At 42.2% G+C, this 21,586-nt stretch overlaps 1 protein-coding gene across 2 annotated transcripts in view; it reads right to left on the reverse strand.

Annotated features, from left to right (window-relative positions):
• The window catches only part of LOC126418858 (protein MMS22-like), a 136,866-nt gene that overhangs the window by 21,197 nt on the left and 94,083 nt on the right, over positions 1–21,586 (reverse strand). For both annotated transcript variants that reach the window (XM_050085848.1, XM_050085849.1), the window contains 3 exons: positions 7,388–7,593; positions 3,532–3,744; positions 316–460 (listed from right to left, as the gene is read on the reverse strand). In XM_050085848.1, the coding sequence (XP_049941805.1) occupies positions 316–460; positions 3,532–3,744; positions 7,388–7,593 (564 nt within the window). The remainder of the gene's footprint in view (positions 1–315; positions 461–3,531; positions 3,745–7,387; positions 7,594–21,586) is intronic.

The raw sequence follows: 21,586 nt of genomic DNA on the forward strand, positions 1-21,586 counted from the left end.
GGAATGGTTTGGCAAGTGTAAAAGGGAGGGCAGATCACTCAAACTCCAGGATAAGAGGCACCTGGCTGTTATGAAGATGAAGGCACTAACCATAATTTACTTACATTAAGTTCAGTGTAAATACGAACTAATTGTGATAACTTCTCAGATCTCTCAACTGGCTTCTAACAGCTCATTAAATTTGAATACAGAATTTGCAACTGAATTGCCATTTAAGTATCTACAGCCTGATTTTTCCCCCCCTTCAAGATTTGAAATGTTTGTGTTGTGTTGAGTGTAATGTCATAGCAAATTATGTACATTTACAGTACTCACTCTCAGGTACAAGAGACCCCCACAGTGCAGAACAAGACTGGCTGATACTTTGTAGAGCCTTAAAAGAGCTGCACCAGATATGATAGCTGGGTTTTTTAGCACTGCTGCAGAACACTTCTCAATAGGTGCCAAGTAGCGGTTACACCTGTGAACCAGAAAATTTCTGAATTAATATTCTGCAGTATTTAGATCCAAAAATTGGAGAGACAATCATAGTATTGAACAGATAAACAATATGGGGATACAAAAAGAATTAAGAGTGGCAAAAGTTACAGGTAACAACAAAAACTTTCTTTATAACAGAAATCTTAAAGTTGATTTCATGCTATCCTACAAGTCTCGTGATTCAATGACAAAGATTGCAGCTCTGTACGCCTTGATAAACTGTGATATATATTCTCTGCATTGATATTTTTTTCATCTCAACTGCTTCCCCTGGTGTGAATCCATGAAAGCATCAAGTATTTTACAGAAGATTTCTGAATGATAAAGTTTAAATTATATTACACTGAGATGCACCATGGCCATGGAATACAGAGAAAAATGATGCATTTGAACAAATAATATCAAGATTACATAAGGCCAAAATTATGCACCATCTGGATTTGTCAGCAGACTTTTACCTGGATAGTAACAAAGTGGCAGCAAATAAGAGACTGGAGCAGATCTCCATCAGCTACATAAAGTTAATGGAACTGTTAAACCTCTTAAAATAGCCTTCAAAGTCATTTGTCAGTGGTGTGGGAAAGGAAATATACCACAGCTGAGAGAAATTTAGATATTATTTGCTGGGTAAATGTACAATCTCCATGACAGACTACAACACTGTACTCTCTTGACTCACTAGAAATTAATGTGCAAGTGGCTGAATAGATGGACCCCCACATTAAAGGAATTCAATTTTAAAATTAAATACTTCCTGGCAGGAACAATTTAATGCCTGATACTTTAATATGACTGCCAGAAGGCACAGAATTTTTCAATGAAGCAACCAAATGAGGTTCAAGATACTCTGTGTAAGCATGCGGTGTGAGATTGTTTACTTGTCCACCCATTTGTTTCATGTTCTTTCACTATTTGTTTGATGTAAGAAAGGTAGTCATAAAAGTTTTAATTGTCATGTCAAAAGAATAAAAGTTATGCAATTAGTTTTTGCTTGTTTGTCTGCAAAAATTTTAGTATATACCAGGACTGTGGACATGTATCTGCAAACAAACACAAAATTAGTTACCTAACTTTAGTATCCCGTCATGTGGGTGTTGCATGCAAGAAGGGAGATGTGCCCAGGCAATCAAGAACAATAGAACTTTATCACTGACATAAAGAATAATGCTAATGTTATAGTCAAAACAGAACAACTTCTGAATGAATGCAACTGAAAGATCACCCTGATCTAACGAGAAATGTATGCTCAACAACAGTTCTTGAATGTAAAATTTGGGTACCCAATCTGTCACTGTAAGAAAACACTTCTGCAGGCAAAGTCCGCATCTGTTACACTACCAACATCTTGTTTCCACCTGTCATGCACTGTGGTTTGACAAATGACACTCGATGAAAGTCAATGTTGATACAGTGAAATGGAGTTGGAACTCGCATAATCGTGGACTGACTGGAGGACTGCTGGGCAGCACCTCATAAAGTCAGCCAGTGGAGGGATACGGTGAAATCAAGCTTGTATCATGTGGCCCGGACAGGTGAGCTAGTGTTGGTAACAGAGGCACTGCTGCACTCCCAAATACTGCAGTGGATGTTTTAGACAATATGAGCTGCAGTTGAGTAGCAGGCACATTACAGGGTGGTTTGCTGTATGGCTGGTGGATGGATTGTAAGGAGCCGGTCATCGATACTACATCCCTCTTTGCTATGGAGATGGTGAAGCCATCTTGCTGTGTAGTTGGCAGCTGTGACGTAGGCAACAGCTGAGGATGCACCAGTAATCTTTTCTTCTCCCTCTTCTGAGGCAATAACTATAACAGTATGACTACTACTCATACAAGTTAAAATGACAGTAGTAACAAATTACAAATTGCTGTATTCTTTTTTTAAAACGTGTTTGTATTTCTTGATTTTCGACTTTTAATATTCTCATTTAATTTTTTGTACATATTGTAGCTTACTCGTCTGTATCCACACTTTATCCCCATTCTCTTTGGAATTGCAATATCTTATTACATTTTACACTTTCAAAAGCTTACTCTTGGTATACAGACATCAACTGCCTTTTTAAAATACGTCTACTCATCAAGTGGTGGCAGAACACACATATAATAGGTATTAAAGTTTGCAAGATTTTGGAGCCAGTATCTCCTTCTTCTGGCAGAAGGGTTGAATGTGAAGGAAGAGGCTTGAAAGAAAGGGACTTACGAGGTTTAGGAAAATGGGTGGAGATCAGGAAAGTCACACCCAGAACAGAGGGTCAGGAGAGACTTACTGGACGGGATGAGAATAAAAGACATTACACATTCAAAAGTTGATTACTTTCATTGATTTTTAAAACTTATATTTTTTAAATTGTTCTTTCATTCACTCCAACCATGTATTTTTCAGCATAACAATGCTTCTTGGAAAAAATAGTATTGTGTCTACGTATACATGACTTTTGGACATAGTGTTGTATAACTTTTCATTTCCTCTGTCTCCAGTGATAACAATGGGTTTGAAGTTATCTTACTGATTCCTTAGGACTGCTCCCTAGTCATGACTTACCTTTATAACTGTATAATTTTTTTGTCAAATTCATTGAATACTATATAACAGTGGGTGGAGACAAAATGTATTGTGTCAGTCTTGAACATTGCCTTCACACTCATGTTCAAAAATGGGGTAACAGATGAAATAAACTGGAAACTGAAGGGAACACACCAAATGAATGACATTGGAAAACTATGGTAAGACTTTCTATGCCTTGTGAATAATTCCAGAGCAACAAAGTCAATAACAGATAACAGATTTTTTTATGAACTGTACTCTTCTGACCATTCAAAGAATCAAACAACAAGCAGCCACATTAAAGCATGGATGAGAAATGGCTCTGTCTCTAAAGAACCTCTGTTTCTGATAGACACAATTTTTATAACAAAAAATAACACATGAATGATACATAAATACAATAGTGCATATTACTCTGAATTCTTACTGTTCACACAATGACAGTGTTTTTACCTGTATAAAGCTGGGTATGGGAAACAAGTGAAAATGAGTGGATACTGTTACCTTTCTCTCATGCTGCTTTTCTCTGCTACTGTGGTTGTTTGCTCATATGCCCGTCCTAGTATCATGATAAATGAGTATAATGGTTCTTCACCAACCAAACCTAATGTCCCTCCACTAGCTGCACAGAGAGTAGACACTTCTGGTAACTGGGCGACTACTGTTGTTAGGTTGTGCAGCTCCTCTGAATGTTCTTCTGATGAAAGCAGAGAGCATCTGTCAAAATACACAAAACCAGTACAAAAAAGGCTAAGAAAACTATACATTACAATCACGGTTTAATCTGTGATTGATTTTTGGATTGTTTTCTGCCACTTATCACTTCTTTCACCTCTGGCAACAATTTTGCAAAAACTTGGTTCAGAGTTCATTTTCATCTTTATGTCCCCTACAAATGGCTGGGTAAGTGTGTGTGTGTGTGTGTGTGTGTGTGTGTGTGTGTGTGTGTGTGTGTGTGTGTGTACACAAGTATTCAAGAAGAACTGTCAAAAATGCCCACTCCACTCACAGATGTCTTTAAATCATCACAAACGACTGTTTCTTGATGATTATTATTTTTTTTTTATAACAGACAGAAATTAAAGTTATTATTGTTGGTGCTCTTATATGCTAAATGCAGTACATCTTGATAAGTGAAATTTAAGTAGTCAAGAACAAAGTATTTGTGTACATCTTGGAAACATTTCCAAAGAAATGATCTTTGGTAATTTTCAAATGCCAAGTTTCTTTTTTTTCAACAGGTGAATTACAACATCTTAACTAAGAATAGTTATTAATATCTTACTTTCACTCAAGTGATTCTGGTGCTTCAATAGCTTGATACACAATGAAGAAATTGTATGTTATCAGATACTTGACTCTGTAGAAACATGAGGTTCACCCTTTTATGAGTCTGGTTTCATTACTATGTAAGTGGAACTTAATGACAACTAGTTCTTTCAAAAAGCACCAATTTTTTTTGTATATCACATGACAGAATCACTCATGGTAACATATTTTACTGAAGTAATGCTACTATCTATGTCAGGTTGCATTACTACAGAGAGGCATATCATCAGTATGATACCACCAAGCAGCTGGTTGCCAGTGCTGGAAAATATAATACATTACATTTTACTGGACATAAAAAACATGTTAAGTTCAAGATTAATGAGCTGGAAGTGTAACATTTTGTTTCATTAAACTACCATGGAATGATGCAGCACTACTATATTTATGGCACTAACTTGAAGTTTGTCCCTTGTGTCACCCATAATCGTACACCACTTTTTCCTGTCAGTGTAGTCTCCCTCATATAATCACAGCCTTTTGATGCCTTTCCTGATGTTATCGAATCCTCTTTGTGTTGTTCTTATCTCAGCCACATCCCCTTTCAGCATTTCTCATGCAATTTTTCCATCATTTCACATTACATGCCTATATCAAGTTACCAGTATTTGTTTAACTTAGTATACTATGTGAAGTGATCTGCTCTTTTTCTGCAGTTCTCTGCTTTTGATGACTGGCTTTCATAGGTAGTAACTTTCCTCCCCATTTTTTGGCCGATTGTTCACTCCTGGCTTAATTTAGAAATCACTTTTTGGATTACAGTTTCATACATTTTGATCTTACCTGTCCTTTTAAAGAAGTTTACAGTCAGTAATTGTCCAAGTGCAAAATGGGTTTGTTGTCTACTTCAATCATGGTTAATTTTTAGCCTCTATTAGGTTTATAAAACATGAACAGATCACTGAGGTACTTGAAAAAGGAGGAAAGACTAAGATTTAATACGTCTATAATGGGCAAACAGGGATCTGAATCATTGTTATCCCAATATTCACCTACTACGTTTCCTTCTCTTTCTTTTCCTTCAATCGAGATCTAGTCACCCATGACTATTAAATTTTCATCTACCTTCACTGTCCGAATAATTTCTTTTATCTCATCATACATTTCATCAAGCTCTTCATCATCTGTGGAGCTAGTTGGCACGTAAAATTGTACTAGTGTGGTAGGCATGGGCTTCGTATCTATCTTGGCCGCAATAATGTGTTCACTATGCTGTTTGTAGTAGCTTACCCGCATTCCTATTTTCCTATTCATTATTAAACCTACTCCTGCATTACCCCTATTTGATTCTGTATTTATAACCCTGTATTCACCTGACCAAAAGTCTTGTTCCTCCTGCCATCGAACTTTGCTAATTCCCACTATATCTGACTTAAACCTATCCATTTCCCTTTTTAAATTTTCTAACCTACCTGCCCGATTAAGGGATCTTACATTCCACACTCCAATCCGTAGAACGCCAGTTTTCTTTCTCTTGATAACGACGTCCTCTTGAGCAGTCCCCGCCCACAGATCCGAATGGGGGACTATTTTACCTCCGGAATATTTTACCCAAGAGGACGCCATCATCATTTAACCATACAGTAAAGCTGAATTGCCCTCGGGAAAAATTACGGCTGTAGTTTCCCCTTGCTTTCAGCTGTTCACAGTACCAGCACAGCAAGGCCGTTTTGGTTAGTGTTACAAGGTCAGATCAGTCAATCATCCAGATTGTTGCCCCCTGCAACTACTGAAAAGGCTGCTGCCCCTCTTCAGCAACCACACGTTTGTCTGGCCTCTCAACAGATACCCCTCCATTGTGGTTGCACCTACGGTACGGCTATCTGTATCGGTGAGGCACGCAAGCTTACTGAATGTCACATATGCCAAAAGAACAGAGTCGACAAAATAGTTGATGGTAATTACAAATACCTCCAGTGCCATACCTCTTGTAAACCTGGTAAATGCAAAGAATCAACTTCAGTAATTCAAGAGTAAAACATGGATGATCAACTAAGAGAAATACATAATATGTCTATATGAGTGCACTTTTCTGCTTTTTCCAACTGCAGAACTTGTCTACATATAGGCAACATTGGGGAAGCACACAATCGAGCCAATCTTTTATGAACTATGAAGGATGGTAAAGCTTCTTAATTGTTTGCGCAATCTTAAGATGACACCAAAATCAAAATTAACCATTAAGGCATAAGGGACCATTTTCATTCAATGGAGCATTTTTTTTGGTAAGTGTTGACCCTCCTATTTGATAATGCTGCAAATCGCATGGCTGCAAATGTTTAATATCAATTTGATAAACCTGAAGATGAAACAGTATATCTTTTCTGGCCTCCAGATTTGAATATTATCAAACAACTATTTGCACTGGAAACACAATTGTTGTACCTTAAAAGCTACTGAAACTGTTCTACATTCTAAAAGAATTTCTATGAATATACAAAAGTTGCATGATTTTCAGTTTAGTGTTCAGTTGTTACATTGCTACATTTGCTTATTTTACAGTATCATTGTATTTACTTACTGCTTTGTGCTCTGAGTTAATAAAGTGTGTATTATGTCAGGACTTCAGAAATTAAATTACATATGTTGTCACATGCTGCAACTACTGCACAAGAGTAGCACATTGTCACAAGAAGTTACATGTTATCAATATACCCATTACTCTTCTTTGGTATTGGATCAGTCTGCTTGCAAGAAATTGTATTAAATCTCATGGAGTATCATTCAAGATGTATATTCACTAATTATCAGAATGATTCATGTAGTTCTACATGCTGAAGGTGGCCCTATACATGTTAGGTGGCTGATTTTATTATTTTGACCGGTTTCTGTATATGCTATCAGTATTTATGAAGGGTGAAATTCACTGTCATACAAACCTACCATGTATCAGAGAGCAAATCAACAGAAAACATGCATTCATATCTAAGCAAAGTGTAATATGGTTCACTTCTGCCTTCACTGATATTTAGAGAGGAATGGTGGTAAATACATTTCAGAATAAAGTAAGAAAAAGCAAGGTACAACTTACTTGATCCATGCCTGCACTAATACAGTTTGGTAAGAAGGGAGTTGTTCAGCAAGCACATCAAGCACTCTCTGTTCTTGAAGTATGTGGCAGAGGAATCTCTGTATGAGACACACATTGCCCCACAAATGAGCATCAGACCCAATGAGAGAACATAGCAGTGTCTGCAATTGTGGTAACGGCTGGGAGCCAGGAAGTGTGATGTTTTGCTGTGGCAACAGAAATTTTAGAGTGAAACACTTCTCAAATTTTTGTTACAAATGTTTCTCATCAAATATAATGACAAAAATATTAATTTGCAATAAGCTAATGTTTGTGAAAATTGCAGCATCAAGGAGGATACACTTGACTGAAATGATCCATTTACCACAAATTAGGTACATGATTTTACACAAATGGCCCGGTTAACTAACTGTCACACAATCTCTCACTTTAATTTTCACTACTGTGTAGAGTCCTGTGTGTTCCACTTTAAACATTTTGGCAAACAATCAGTCCAGCCAGATATATATTCCTGAGGAATCTCCTTCCATGTAGTTTAAATGTGAGAGACAGAGTACCAATAGTAGTTACCGGGTGATGACAAAGAACAAGTTGCTGACAAACCATAATCTAGACATGTTTAATGGGTGACAGATCAGGTCTTTTCAGAGTAAAGTGTACACGTTCCTTGCCACATGTGGCTGGACATCATCCTGATGAAATCTGGCATATTTACTTGTCAGGAAAGAGGGGTGGGGGTGGATAAAGACTTTATACCCTGCTCTGTTGTAGCACTTGCTGTTCAATACATAGAAACAGAGTTAATATTTTGTATCCAAGGGTACTACAAACCATCACACTTTGGACGAGTACAGCATTCCACTACAGTACAGACAGGCACCATGCTATAACCTCATAAGGGCACATTTGAAATTCAGCACACCAGTGACATCATTCATGTACACAGTTCAATCTGAAACATTTGTGGTTTCTTGACAATGGAAGCTGTTCTAACTGAACGTTTGCTGATATCAAGGTATGTATGCCACACAGTACTCGCTGTCAAACCACCAACACAAACAATTCCACATCAGCTGTAATTCTGACACACTGAACAAATGCTGTGGATGAAGTAGTAAGATCCTATAGGTCATGCAGAAAAGATAGTGGTCATCCCACGCTGTTGTCACATTGCATGGTCCAGCACCTGATTGTCAACATGTACGACTTTCTCATATCCACTGATTCCAATATATTCATCACTATTGTATGTGCATTCCCTTGTATGAACCAGAAAAGCCATCATGCACTGAACCTACCCAGTCGTTTGGCCCATTTCTAAGTCACATTGCATGCTGTGCTCTTTAATTTGGCAAAATATAACGGCAGCTAGTTTCATGCTTCCAATTATTATGACGATTCTTCACTGAATGAGTGTAATGCTGACATTTCAGGTCACACATAAGGAACAAAGGATGGTTTTATGCCCTGTCAACAAGGGAACCATCAGAATTTAATTTATCCATATTAATGGTGGTTGAGCTCTGTGGCTGTGGATTCAATTGCTTGAAAAAATACTGCAACTGGCCGCTTGGAGCTGGAGCACAAGCTTGGATTGAGGAGTAGGGGGAATAAAACTGGCTGTACCCTCTCAAAGGAAGCATCTGGACATATTTAGGTTCATCATGGAACACCTATCTATAAAGATAGGAAATATACACCACTACAGTTATCTACTAGGCAAAAAGCAAATGTTTTTGTTGCACCCCACTCATACCACATACAAATCGAACACTTTTATTTTTATTTTAGCAGATAGTATCGTCCAGCTTTCCTCTTTATATTTTCCCTTCACTTTTATGCTGCCCCAGTTCTTCCCTCCACTCAGTATATCGTTCTGCAACATACATCTAAAACAAACAATGGAAAATCCAGGATGGAATGTAACACTATTATGAAAAGCGGAGTTGCTACTCACCATATAGCTAAAATGCTGTCACAGATAGGCACCACAAGAAGACTGTCACAAAGCTTTCAGCCATTAAGGCTATCGTCAACAATAGACGTCACACACACACACACACACACACACACACACACACACACAACTGTAATCCCAGGCAACTGAAACCACACTGTGAGCAGCAGCACCAGTGCACGATGGGAGTGGCGACTAGGTGGGGGGAAGGAGGAGACTGGGGCAGGGAAGGGGAGAGGAGAGATAGTATGGTGGGGGTGGCAGACAGTGAAGAAGTGCAGGTCAGATGGAGGGCAGGTGACAGGTGGGGACAAGAGGGGGGGCAGTAGGTAGGTAGCACAAAAGGAAAGAAGTAAAAAGGCACGCGTGGTGGGGGAATGACGGCTGTGTAATGCTGGAATGGGAACAGGTAAGAGGCTGGAAAGGTGAGGACAGTGATTAACGAAGGTTGGGACCAGGAGTGTTATGAGAATGTTCCCATAACCCTCCTGGCCTCAACCTTCATTAGTCACTGTCCTCACCCATGCAAACCCTTCCTTGTTTCCATTCCAGCACTACAGAGCCATCATTCCACCATCACATCTGTCTGTTTACTTCTGTCCTTTTCTGCTACTTACCTGCACCCCCCCCACCCCCCCGCCATCCATCTAACCTGCAGCACTTCACTATCTGCCACCCCTACCATACTACCCCCCCCCCTCCCCCCACAGTTGCCACTCCCATCATGCACTGGTGCTGCTGCTCACAGTGAGGTTTCAGTTGCCTGAGACTGCAGTAGTGTGTGAGAGTTGTGTGTGTGTGTGTGTGTGTGTGTGTGTGTGTGTGTGTGTGTGTGTGTGTGCGTGGGCGCCTCTCTCTCTCTCTCTCTCTCATCTATTGTTGACGAAGGCCTTAATGGTCGAAAGCTTTATTTCTGACAGTCTTTTTGTTGTGCCCATCTGCAACTCAGCATCTCCGCTATATGGTGAGTAGCAACTTTCCTTTTCATAATACTGATATACCTACATCGATGTCATTGTTGTCCAATGGGTTTATGATTGTCCAGCTGCATCTCATAAAATTTTACAACCAGTTGATCGGCATTCATTTACCTAAAACATTCACACAATAAGAGCCCAAGTACAAATATTACACCTTGAAGATTGTTGACTTTAGCAAAGTCCTTCACTGTTTTGCTCTGAATCAGGCTTTTTCTAGTCTTACCATTCATTTAGCTGATAAAAGTTCTTTTCTCATCTTCCATTCTGTTTTGTGCATTTACAAGTCAAAATTGGAGTATAATAAGGGTGATAAATGGTTTATTAGCACTTCATGAGTAGTCTCTTGTTCCAAGCAATTTCTTTGACCCATTATATTAGGTTGGTGCATAAGTCTGCAGCATCTTTCTTTAATGTTAGTATTCCAGTTGCTATGGGTTTATTTATTGCTTGTCTTTTTCTGTTTGTAGTTCACCATTGCTATTTGAGTTTACATATTGTAATTTTGTCATCTAGATATAGCGAATGCAGCTGTGGACAGTAGAAAATTGAGTGCAAAGTGGAGAAATCTGAACATTTCTGACATATTCTTCGGTTTAAGTTCAATAGAGTGGTGCAGCCCCAGAAGCAGGTAGGAACATTTTCACCTTGCATGGGGGTAATGCCACTGGACGGAGCACAGCTTTCATATTAAGGAGGATCATTCTGATATTAGAAACTCTCCACATTTAGGAAGACTTTTGGGGTTTGATGAAGGTCGTTTAAATGCATTGAACCACAATGATCCATGCCAGTGTACTTGAGGACTGGAAAATGTGAACTGTGTTCATTCCATCATCGTGCAAATTTTGCATCAGGTTCAAAAATTAGGAGTATGGGTACCACATGCTTCAAGCCAAAAACACAAAATTCAGCGTGTGGCCATATGTGCATCTCTGCTTGCTTGTCTTCAATTGGCACATGAACAACACTGATCATTCCTATCCTGTATTGTTACTGGTGATGAGAAATGGTTTCTTTGGGTTAACATAAGGAAAGGAAAAGAACGGTTGAGCCCAAACAAAGCAGCAACTCCCCATACAAAGACGTGCTTGCAACCACAAAAGATAATGTTATGCATCTGGTGGAACAGTGACAGTGTGGTGTACTACAAATTGCTTCCTTGAGCTGTAACTATCACTGCTGATGTTTATTGTCAACAACTGAGATGTCTTGCAGACGCAATCCAAGAACAATGACCAGGAAGACTGCATCAAGTGATGCTACTCCATGATAATGCCTACCCGCATTGTCATTCCGCATCCACCTTATTCATCTGATCTTGTGCTCTCAGATTTTCACCTTTCCTCTCTGTACCGAACACTCTTCAAGGAACTTCCTTTCTGGATGAAAATGCGCTCCAGATATGGCTTGACAAATTCTTTGCCTCAAAACCAAGTGATTTCTACAGTCCCAGAATCGAAACATTGCCCCAGCACTGGCAGGCTGTTGTAAATATTGATGCAGAATATACTATTGATGGCTGAAGTCTGTGTTATGTATATCTGTTGTGCTCATTAAACTCGTGGAAAAACATTATGAACTTGAGCACCAACCTAATATAACCTTCATTCAGAACAGCTTCTGTTTGTGATTTCCTTAAATAACATTTGAATGACTGTTGATGTCATGCTACAGTGTCTCAGCTTTCTCTACAATGTTGTGACTTACTGCAATCTTTCATAGTTCAGCATAAACTTCAGTCCAAATGCTCGGACATAAATACTGCAACATCACAAGGTGGTTTTCTGCACTCTACTAATATTTCTGACTCTTTTAATGAATAGGACAGAAAAATCGCTCAACAGGAGGCAAAGATTTGTGCCCTTAAAGTTGAATTAGAAAATGTGAATTTGGTATTATGTTGGCTAAGGGAGGAAAAATAGATGGCGCATGCTGGAAAAAGGTAGCAAGCAAAGGGTGGGAAAGGGAAACTGTTGAAAAAACTTTAGAAATTCTGTTAGTAAATCAGTTTGGCTTGCTATCTGAAGTTGTGGAGGAAGGGCCTCATCCAGGTGCAGCTGAATGTAGGTTGAAGCAGAATATTAGCTTAAAGAAAAAAGACCAGTCCGGATCAAATCAAAATAGGAAAAGAATTCTGCTTCTAGGTAGAGTCATGGGAGTGGTGTAAGCCAGCAGTTTCAGGAAAAATTAGGTGAAAGGTATCAGGTCACAAGTTCTGTGAAACCATGTGCTAGCCTTACCAAGGTGACAGAAAACTTAGGTCAGCTATGCAGGAATTTTGAGAAGGAAGCTCAGGTAATTATAGTTGGGGGAGGAGGAAACAGCCCACCTACGAATCCAAGATATACAGTGTGATTACAATTACACTTTCAAATCGCTGCAGAAGTAACACTACTGGTCAGAATGATGTCAAATTGCAACAGAATATTATCGGAGAAGGGGCAAAACGTGTGGCAGAACAATAATAAATAGTTACAAAATATAGCAATAGATGGCGCTGTAAGCATCATAATTTAATAGTGGTCGGCTACAAATGGCAAATGAAACATACAACAGCGCCTAAGGTGTACATTTGACGTTAAACAAACTGTACTACTCAGTGTGCATCGGTGTTCAGGTGCGATACTCCCATCCACTACAGCAAGGTCATATTACCTCGAATGGGAAAAATTGGTTTTTAATTGTCCCGAGGCCAAAAACCGCATAAAGAGCATCACTCAAAATCAAATCAGATTATTAATTTCTGTGTGACTGACGCCGCAACAAGTTGAAATCGAGAAACAGTATGTTCCACAACTGATCGAAGTGTTTCCAGGGTTACATTCGGAATATGTTGCGCAATGCGTGCCTTCAATGCAGCTAAGTTTGCAATCGGAACATTGAACACAACATCTTTCAGATAGCCCTACAGCCAGAAGTCACACAAATTAAGATCAGGTGATCGGGATGACCAGGCTGTAGGGAAATGCCGGCTGATAGTTCTAGCATCTCTGAAATGGCACTTCAGCAGCTACTTAATTGGATTTGCAACACTTGGAGATGTGCCCTCTTGCATAAAAATGATCACATTCACATTTCCGAAATGGCACTTCAGCAGCTACTTAACTGGATTTGCAATGCGGGGAGGTGGGCCACCTTGCATAAAAATGATACTATCCACATATCCACACTGTCGGAGAGCTGGAATGACGTGGTTGCAGAAAAGACACTCATAGCGCCACTTACCAGTGATGGTACAGGTGACAGAACTGGAAGTATGTGTCTCTTTGAAAAAATGTGGCCCTATGATAATGATGAATGATGCCCTAAACCCACATCACACAGTGAACTTTTCAGGATGAAGTGTTACTGGTTGACTTGCATGTGGATTTTCTGTTGCCCATATTCGACAATCTGTGTATTGATATATTCTGTCAGATGGAAGTGGGATTTGACATTGACGTTGACGTCCGGGCTTCAACAGGGGCACCCCGACCCCTGACCCCTGGGTAGGTGGAGTCCTAGTAGGCTACCCCTGCTTTGCCTCCAGGTCTTCTGTAATGTCATGTGGTGTATTCTTCTTTTTTCTTCCTGTCAGCTCGTTGCCCTTCTCAGGTATTCTTCTCCTCAATGTTTGCTGCTTTTCAGACAGCTACGAGGGCCCGTGACAGGCCTACTTCACTGCTCCCAGTGCGGATGGCATAGGGAGTGCCTTACTGCGATGGCTCATGGGCGGCCACCAGTGTGGTGGACAGCACTGTCCCAGCAACTCAACAGCGTGTCGGCCAGGTGCGCGACCTTGTCAATCACCACAAAGAGTGTGGAGACAGCTGCCGCCGCTCTCCTTCATGCACTGTGGGTGCATTGCCTTGGCTGGATGCAGCTGGTTTGCGAGTGGCAGCTGATGTGTTGCCACTCCTGCCGCCTTCCAGTGATGTGGCCTCTTCTTTGTGCATTTTTCCCCGGAGGGGATTGACATGCTAGTTTTCAGGAGTGCCCTCATGGGCACATTTTCCAGTGCGGGTGTGTCTTCGTCTGTTGCCCCTTCAGTGGGGACAGTGGTGGCAGCATCGGCTGCCAGCATCATCCTTGCAGTTGCCGGCCACCTCATCAGCTTCACGCCAGGGTGCGGCCAAGGGAGGGAGCAGTTGGCAGTCTTCTGCGCCTGCTGCCCGTGTTGGCGAGCAACCGCAGCTTTAATGACTTCACAACCACAGTAACTCGCCACGTGTTGCCCACCACAGTTTGCACACTTTGGTGCGTGCATCCTTGGTAGCAGATGAAGTCTGCTTGCATGGGTGCCAGTGAACTTCACCCATGCCTCGGGGAGAGAGCAGTAGCGAGCCACGTGGCCCATTCCCTGGCAGCGGAAGTACTGTACTAAGCCCCTCTCCTGCTTGAGGTTTTCGATAGTGACCATGGTATTGGCCACCCGTTTCAGCTGATAGAGCCGCCTGTTCTCCAGTGCCAGTGACTCATTGTGCGTGATGTGGGACTTGACTCACGTCACATTGCGCACGCTAAAATCAAGCTGCACCAGTTCTTTCCTCAGTAGGGAAAGCCCTTGACGACGAGCTTCAGTAACCTCTCAAGGACGGTGGCGTGCATGTACCAGTGGAAGCCCTGGTTCGACACCTCGCTCGCCACCTTCATGAAGTCGTCGGTGTTACAGACTTGCATCTGCACGAGGTTCCCTGCTGCAGCTCGCAATGTGAAGTCTGCAGTCGTCCACTGCTTCACAAGCTGCAGGAAACCTTTGTAGTCTTTGGCCACCTAGGAGACTATGGGTGGCATCCATCCCTGAGATCTTCTTCTTCTTCTTCTTCTTCTTCTCCTCCTCCTTCCGAGTGGCCAGCTTGGGCAGCGGTCGTGGGTACCGTTTGCTCGGTTGTTGGCTGCTCTGTCATCTCCTCGTCTGCAAGTGTGCCGTAGCGGTTTGTAGTCGATGTGGGCGGCGGGGAAGGCGTCGTCCTGGGTCCGGCCACCCGCCGACATGTGACAGTAGTCCAGGTTGCACCTGCCATGCTGTCACCTGGTATGGCACGTCTTCTGCCACCCTTGGTTGAGACAGCAAGCTGCCGCTTCTTCTTGGATGCCTTTTTGGCGCATTTGGTGCCAAGGAGAATGGCTGTTTGTGCCGCTCACCATCTGGGCGCTGCATCATGCTGGCCGTCATCCTTTGTGCCCTCTCGTCGGCCAGGAGTGTGTCATGCACAATGATGTCATCTTTGCCAGAATTGTCATCTAAGTTGAGGACCACGGATGGTGGCCGAGTCATTCTAGGCGGCGGGTCAGACAGGGCCACTGGGGAGGCAAGCTCCTCCGAACGGCGGTCTGCCACACCAACATCTCCAATCATCATAAGTGGGGGGCCGGATGGGCCGTCGACCAGGCAGGCTTGGCCGAACAGCAATTCGCCACACCCATCGCTCTACTCGCCGCTCCTCAGAACTCTGGGCATGCCCATGACATTTCTGCTCACTGGTGGAGCAACCACTCAATGGGCTTTGTCTGTCCACAAAATCTTCCACTGCCAATCATTGTCCACTTCTATGCATACAAGAAATTCTAAAGCAAAGGTCTCTCTTGCTGCCAGGTCAACAGGAAGCAACTCGTGAAAATGGGTAATTTTGAATGGATAGCAATGTGCTCACAGGTATGTCCGATGTTCGGGCAATTCTCCGTGCACTAAACATTTGCACACGACCACTTGTCTCCTCCTGCATTGCTGTGGCTACTGTTTCCACAGACGTCGACTCAATTCATTTCCTCCCTCTACCAGGTTTCACACCAAAAGAACCAGTCTTTTTGAATTTCCTAATCATTTTCTCCAGATCCCCTAAAGTCATTGGACCAATGCCTTTTTTCAAACACTTCAGTGTCTAAAACTTCTGTGGAGCTATGTGTGCACAGTCATCATTCTTGTAATACAGTTTTACAAGCACAACATGATCCTGCATTGAGACAGTCACAGTGAACGTTGCAGATGCGAAAGGAGGAAAAGTCGTGTACCCAACTTGTTTATATCAACTTCAATGGGTCGTGCGCATAACACATGTTTTCATTTACGTATTCTGACACATACAGCACCATCTACTGACCAATTTTCACACTATTTTTTTTCTTCTGTCATACATTTTCCCTCTTCTCTAATTTGCAATTTGACGTCATTCTGACCAGTGGTGTTATTTCTACAGTGTTTGAAAGTTTAAAGTTAAATTATAATTACCCTGTAGTATTAGGAGTGACCTGGACAAAATAAGAGCAGAAACTGAGCACACTAATGTGGGGTTTGTGGAGGTCTTTCAGTGCCACGATTGACCCTGGTTAAACACTGCTGTAAGGCATGTTAACAATGAGCTGAAGAGGATGCTCCAGACACCAACAAAATCTCACATGCGTGTTGTTCCAGTTGACACTATTTTTAGGTGGAGATACACTACACATGGCCTGCACCTAAACAGGAAGCGGAAATATAAGTTAGCTTCTCTATTAGCAGATACTGTAAGGGGGTCCACAGTCACACAAGGGATGATCCCTGTGGTTGATGGGAACAGGCAGACAGGTGTTTTAGGTTAAAGCCAAAGTCCGGACAGTCAATAACCAAGAAAAATAGAATAAAAGAAGCTTCCTGTACAGTAAATAGGGACAAAGATTAGGGTAGTATCAATTTACTTCTTCAAAATATCAGAGAAATAAAAAACAAAACAGATGAGCTGTTAGTGTGTTTAGATGATTTCCAAAATGAGAATGAAATTGACAAACTTTGTCTGTCTGAAAACCATGTAACTGTGGGGATGGAAAGTGTCAGTATAAATGGGTATAATTTAGCATCTTACACTTGCAGATCTAGCACGGATTAAGGAGGAGTTGCCATTTACACAAAACAAGGTTATAAGTACAAAACTGTAGAAGTAAGCAAATTTCGTGTCGATCAGCACTTTTGAAGTTAGTGCATGTGAGCTACAGCTAAAGTTTGACTCCTTATCAAGCTGTCTGTCAGACAAAAAGAAGAAGTTATTAATTTGTGGTGATTTCAATGTAAACTTTCTAAGCAATTCTTATAGACAAAGTGAACTAGAAGTGTTATTAATGACATAAAACTTAGAAACGGTAATCAATTTCCCTACACGTACAGCTCAAGACAGTAGCACTCTAATAGATAATGTATTTGTGCAGCAAGAGGATGTAAAATTGACACATACTTTCCCTGTGATATATGGATTATCAGACCATGATGTACAATGATTAACTTACAAAACTTAGCAGCGTGTAGTTCCAAAACCATTAAGTAAAAGTGTAAGGCTGGTCAATCCGGTATCTGTATAGCATTTCAGAGAAAGTTTAAAAAATGTTAATTGGGGATATGTATATATTGAGTCAAATGCCAAACAGTTTTCAAAGAAACAGAAAGGAAAAGAAAATTTTATGAGGCAGCAAGAATTAGTAAAGACCCATAAGTAATTTTACACTATAAAAATTACTGTAACATACTGAGAAAAGTTGTCAGAAAATCAAAAAATATGTATACTAGAGATGAAATTAACAATTCGGACAACAAAATCAAATCAGTATGGAATGTTGTTAGAAGAGAGACAGGGAAAGTAACCACTGGGGTAGGTAGTATCGCTATTAAAGAGAATGAGACCATCTTAACCAACAGTACACAAGTAGCTAATGTATTTAACAATCATTTTTTTACTGTCGGTGAAAAAACTGGAGACAACAGTTCAAAAGAAAAAGCCAAGCAGTACATGGAAGAGTCAGTTTTGAGAAGTCCTAGTCAGATTAATTTTCATGTAACAACCTCTTGTGAAATACGAAAAATCATTAAATCTTTGAAAAACAAATGTTCTGTTGGAGCAGATGACATCTTTAACGAGATATTAAAACAATGTGGAGCAGTTACATCTGATGTTCTGAGTCACATCTCCAATGCATCACTAACTCAAGGTATTTTACCAGACAGGTTAAAATATGCCATTGTCAAGCCTCTCTAAAAAAAAGAGGGGACACCACAGATGTCAATAATTACCGTCCAGTATCCTTGCTCAAAGCATTTTTTAAAATTGTTGAGAAAGTAATGTACTCAAAGAGTGGCTAGCCACTTAGCAGTAATGAGATACTTAGTAAATGACAGTTTGGATTTCAAAAGTGCTGTTCCACTGAGACAGCAATATACAATTTTATTGCCCACGCAATAGAGTCTTTAAATAATAAAATGTCACCAATAGGAATTTTCTGTGACAAAAGTATTTGATTGTGTAAACCATGGCATTATGTTACAGAAATTACAATTGCATGATATAAGTGGAACAGAATATGAGTGGTTTAGGTCATACCTACAGAACAGGAAGCAAAAAGTTTCTTTGTATGGATTAAGTGATTTAAGGAAGTTTCCCACTTCATTTAACTGGGCTGAAATTGCATTAGGTGTTCCACAGGGTTCGATCATGGGTCCCCTTCTGTTCTTGATACATGTGAACGAGATCCATTATAAATCTGAAACAAGAAGGTAAACTGACACTGTTTGCTGATTGTAGTAGCCACCAGGAAGATCGCGGGAGGCGCACATTGGCACGGCGCGTCACGGACGGTAGTTGCCGCAAGTAGAGTCCTGTCCACCATAGGGCACGCAAGAATTCGGATGCGACCTCTGCCGGCATGACAGCAACAACAACAACAACAACAACAACAACTCCGGCAGCACGGACCGTGCTCAGTCAGTTAACATCGGGCATGCCTAGTCCACAGTCCCGGTCTACGCTAAGTGAAGTGCGACGTAAACGTGAACAGTGTTATTACACAATTGGCGACGAGTAGGGTCGTTCTTTCGCGTGTTGCGTCGTTGTTCTGGTTTCGCAGCTTCTCCACAGCATGGAGGATTTGGTGTGAGTTTTGGTTGCGCAGCAGACGGAACTCATGGCCACCATGAAACAAGTGCTTCCGGCGTTGCTCTCCACGCCGTCTGCTCCGGCGCCGTTCCCTCCTCCCTTTCCCCCGTATGACGAGACGGCGGAGGATTGGGACGCATATGAACATCGCCTTCGGCAGCATTTCCAGGCGTTTCATGTTGCCGATGCGGAGGTATGTCGTGCTCTCTTCTTGTCTTGGATATCTCCCTCGCTGTATCAAGTTTTGCGGCAGCTAGCGCCGTTGCAGGGACCCTCGTCCTTGTCTTTTGACGCATTGTGTTCATTGCTGTCTTCATATTATCGCCGCCGCACGCATGTTGTGGCGGCTAGGGTCGAGTTCTATCAATGCAAGAAACAGCCCCATCACTCTTACCGGGCGTGGGCCGCTACCCTGCACGGTCTTAGTCGCAAATGTCATTTTGTCACGGAGCAGTCGCGAGAGTCGTACGCCCACGTTATGGTACGCGACGTCATTGTTCGTTCGGCCCCTGATAGGGAGGTCCGGCAACGGGCCCTGCAGTTAGAAAACCCTTCCCTCGAGGAAGTCCTGTCCATTGCTCAATCGTATGAAGTCTCTCACGCAGCAGGTCAACAGCTGGAAGTGTGGTGCGACGTCGCGGAGGTTCAGGGCGGCGCGGCCGCTTCCACTGTGTCAGGGGTGGACGACGTGCGAGCGGTACAATCCGGCCGTTACGGCCGCTCCCGCACGGCGCGTAAACAGAATTCTGGCCGCCGGCCCGTTGCCATCCTGTGCGTCGTGATATATACATCATGATCGGTCAGAGTGCCCCCAGCGTTGGGCCGTTTGTCGCAATCCACGTTGGATACCAGTGGTGGTCCTGCGCCGAAATGGCCGCCGGCTCTATACCTTGCAGGCGGGGGAGCGGGTGGTACGTCGTCACCAAAATCAGCTACGTCCACGTTCGGGCACCCGCCCTCCACCCTCTAGGACACCGGCTTCCCCATTGCCAGCACCTGTGTTGGTTTCACAGGGGACGTTGCCTCCTCTCCCCGCTGTGCCTCTGCCGCACTGCGATGGTTCTCAGCCTTGGCAGCCTCCAGTAGCTCCAGCACCGACATCGCCATTGTTCGAGATGCCCTAGCGAGAGCCGGCCCCCCTAGCAGGCCCGGTTTCTCAGGAGGTTGGTTCACCTGTGGTCGTCCCTTCCCCTTCGTCCCCGCCACTGGGTCTTGCCCATCCCGGGGTGGAACAGGATCCGGCGTTTGACAGCTTGTCGCCCGTTCTGTCCCGGGCTCCGGTTGTGGGACGACGGGGGCCTCTTCGTGTGGGTCACTTCCAGCTGCATTCGAAGGTTCCGGCTCGAGGGTTGGCAGATCCCCTCGACTCCGGCCATCCAATGGATGTGGAGGTCATCGCTCCTGCCCGACGCTCCACCTTCCGACGCAGTGGATCACAGTGGCTTCACCCCCCGAAGGAGGAGGAGTGTAGTAGCCACCAGAAAGATCGTGGGAGGCGCACATTGGCACGGCGCGTCACGGACGGTAGTTGGCGCAAGTAGAGTCCCGTCCACCAGAGGGCAGTCAGTTAACATCGGGCATGCCTAGGACACAGTCCCGGTCTACGCTAAGTGAAGTGCGACGTAAACGTGAACAGTGTTATTACACTGATGATACAAGCATCATTATTGATCCAGTAAAAGAAACTAATAGAAATTTATACAAATAATGTTATTGGTCGTTTTTTGCAAATGAGCTAGCTCTGGGCTTTGGAGAAAAGAAAAGAAAAGAAAAGAAAAGAAAAGAAAAGAAAAAGAAACCACACACAGTACATCCAGTTTTCTACTCCAAGGACTACAGTCCCTTCAATAAATAGAACACATCAAAAGAATTCAGTAGCCAGGATAGAGCATACTAAGTTTTTGGATGTACATATAGATGAGAATCTTAATTGTAAACTTTTGGGTCTCCTAAAGCAACTAGCTTCAGCAACTTTTGCAACCAGAATAATTGCTGATTTTGAGAATATAGAAATTAGCAAGCTAACATACTTTACATACTTTCACTCTCTGATGTCACATGGAATAATATTTTGGGGTAACTGAACATTTAGGCAAAACGTATTCACTGCTCAAAGGAAAGTGGTAAAAATAATTGTGTGGCTCATCGTCACACATCTTCTAGGCATCTCTTTAAAAGGTTAGGAATTCTTGAAACAGCCTCACAGTACATTTACTCGATAATGAAATTTGTCCTCAACAACACGGACCAGTTTAAAAACAAGTAACAGTCATGATTATAATGTCAGAAGAAAGAGAAAGACTTGCGCTATCCTCCACTTAAACTATCTTTGGCACAGAAACGAGTAAAATATGCTGCAGAAAATTGTTTTTTGATAAATTACCAGATG

The sequence above is a fragment of the Schistocerca serialis genome, chromosome 9, assembly GCF_023864345.2.
Source record: "Schistocerca serialis cubense isolate TAMUIC-IGC-003099 chromosome 9, iqSchSeri2.2, whole genome shotgun sequence".
Classification (NCBI taxonomy): Eukaryota; Metazoa; Arthropoda; class Insecta; order Orthoptera; family Acrididae; genus Schistocerca; species Schistocerca serialis.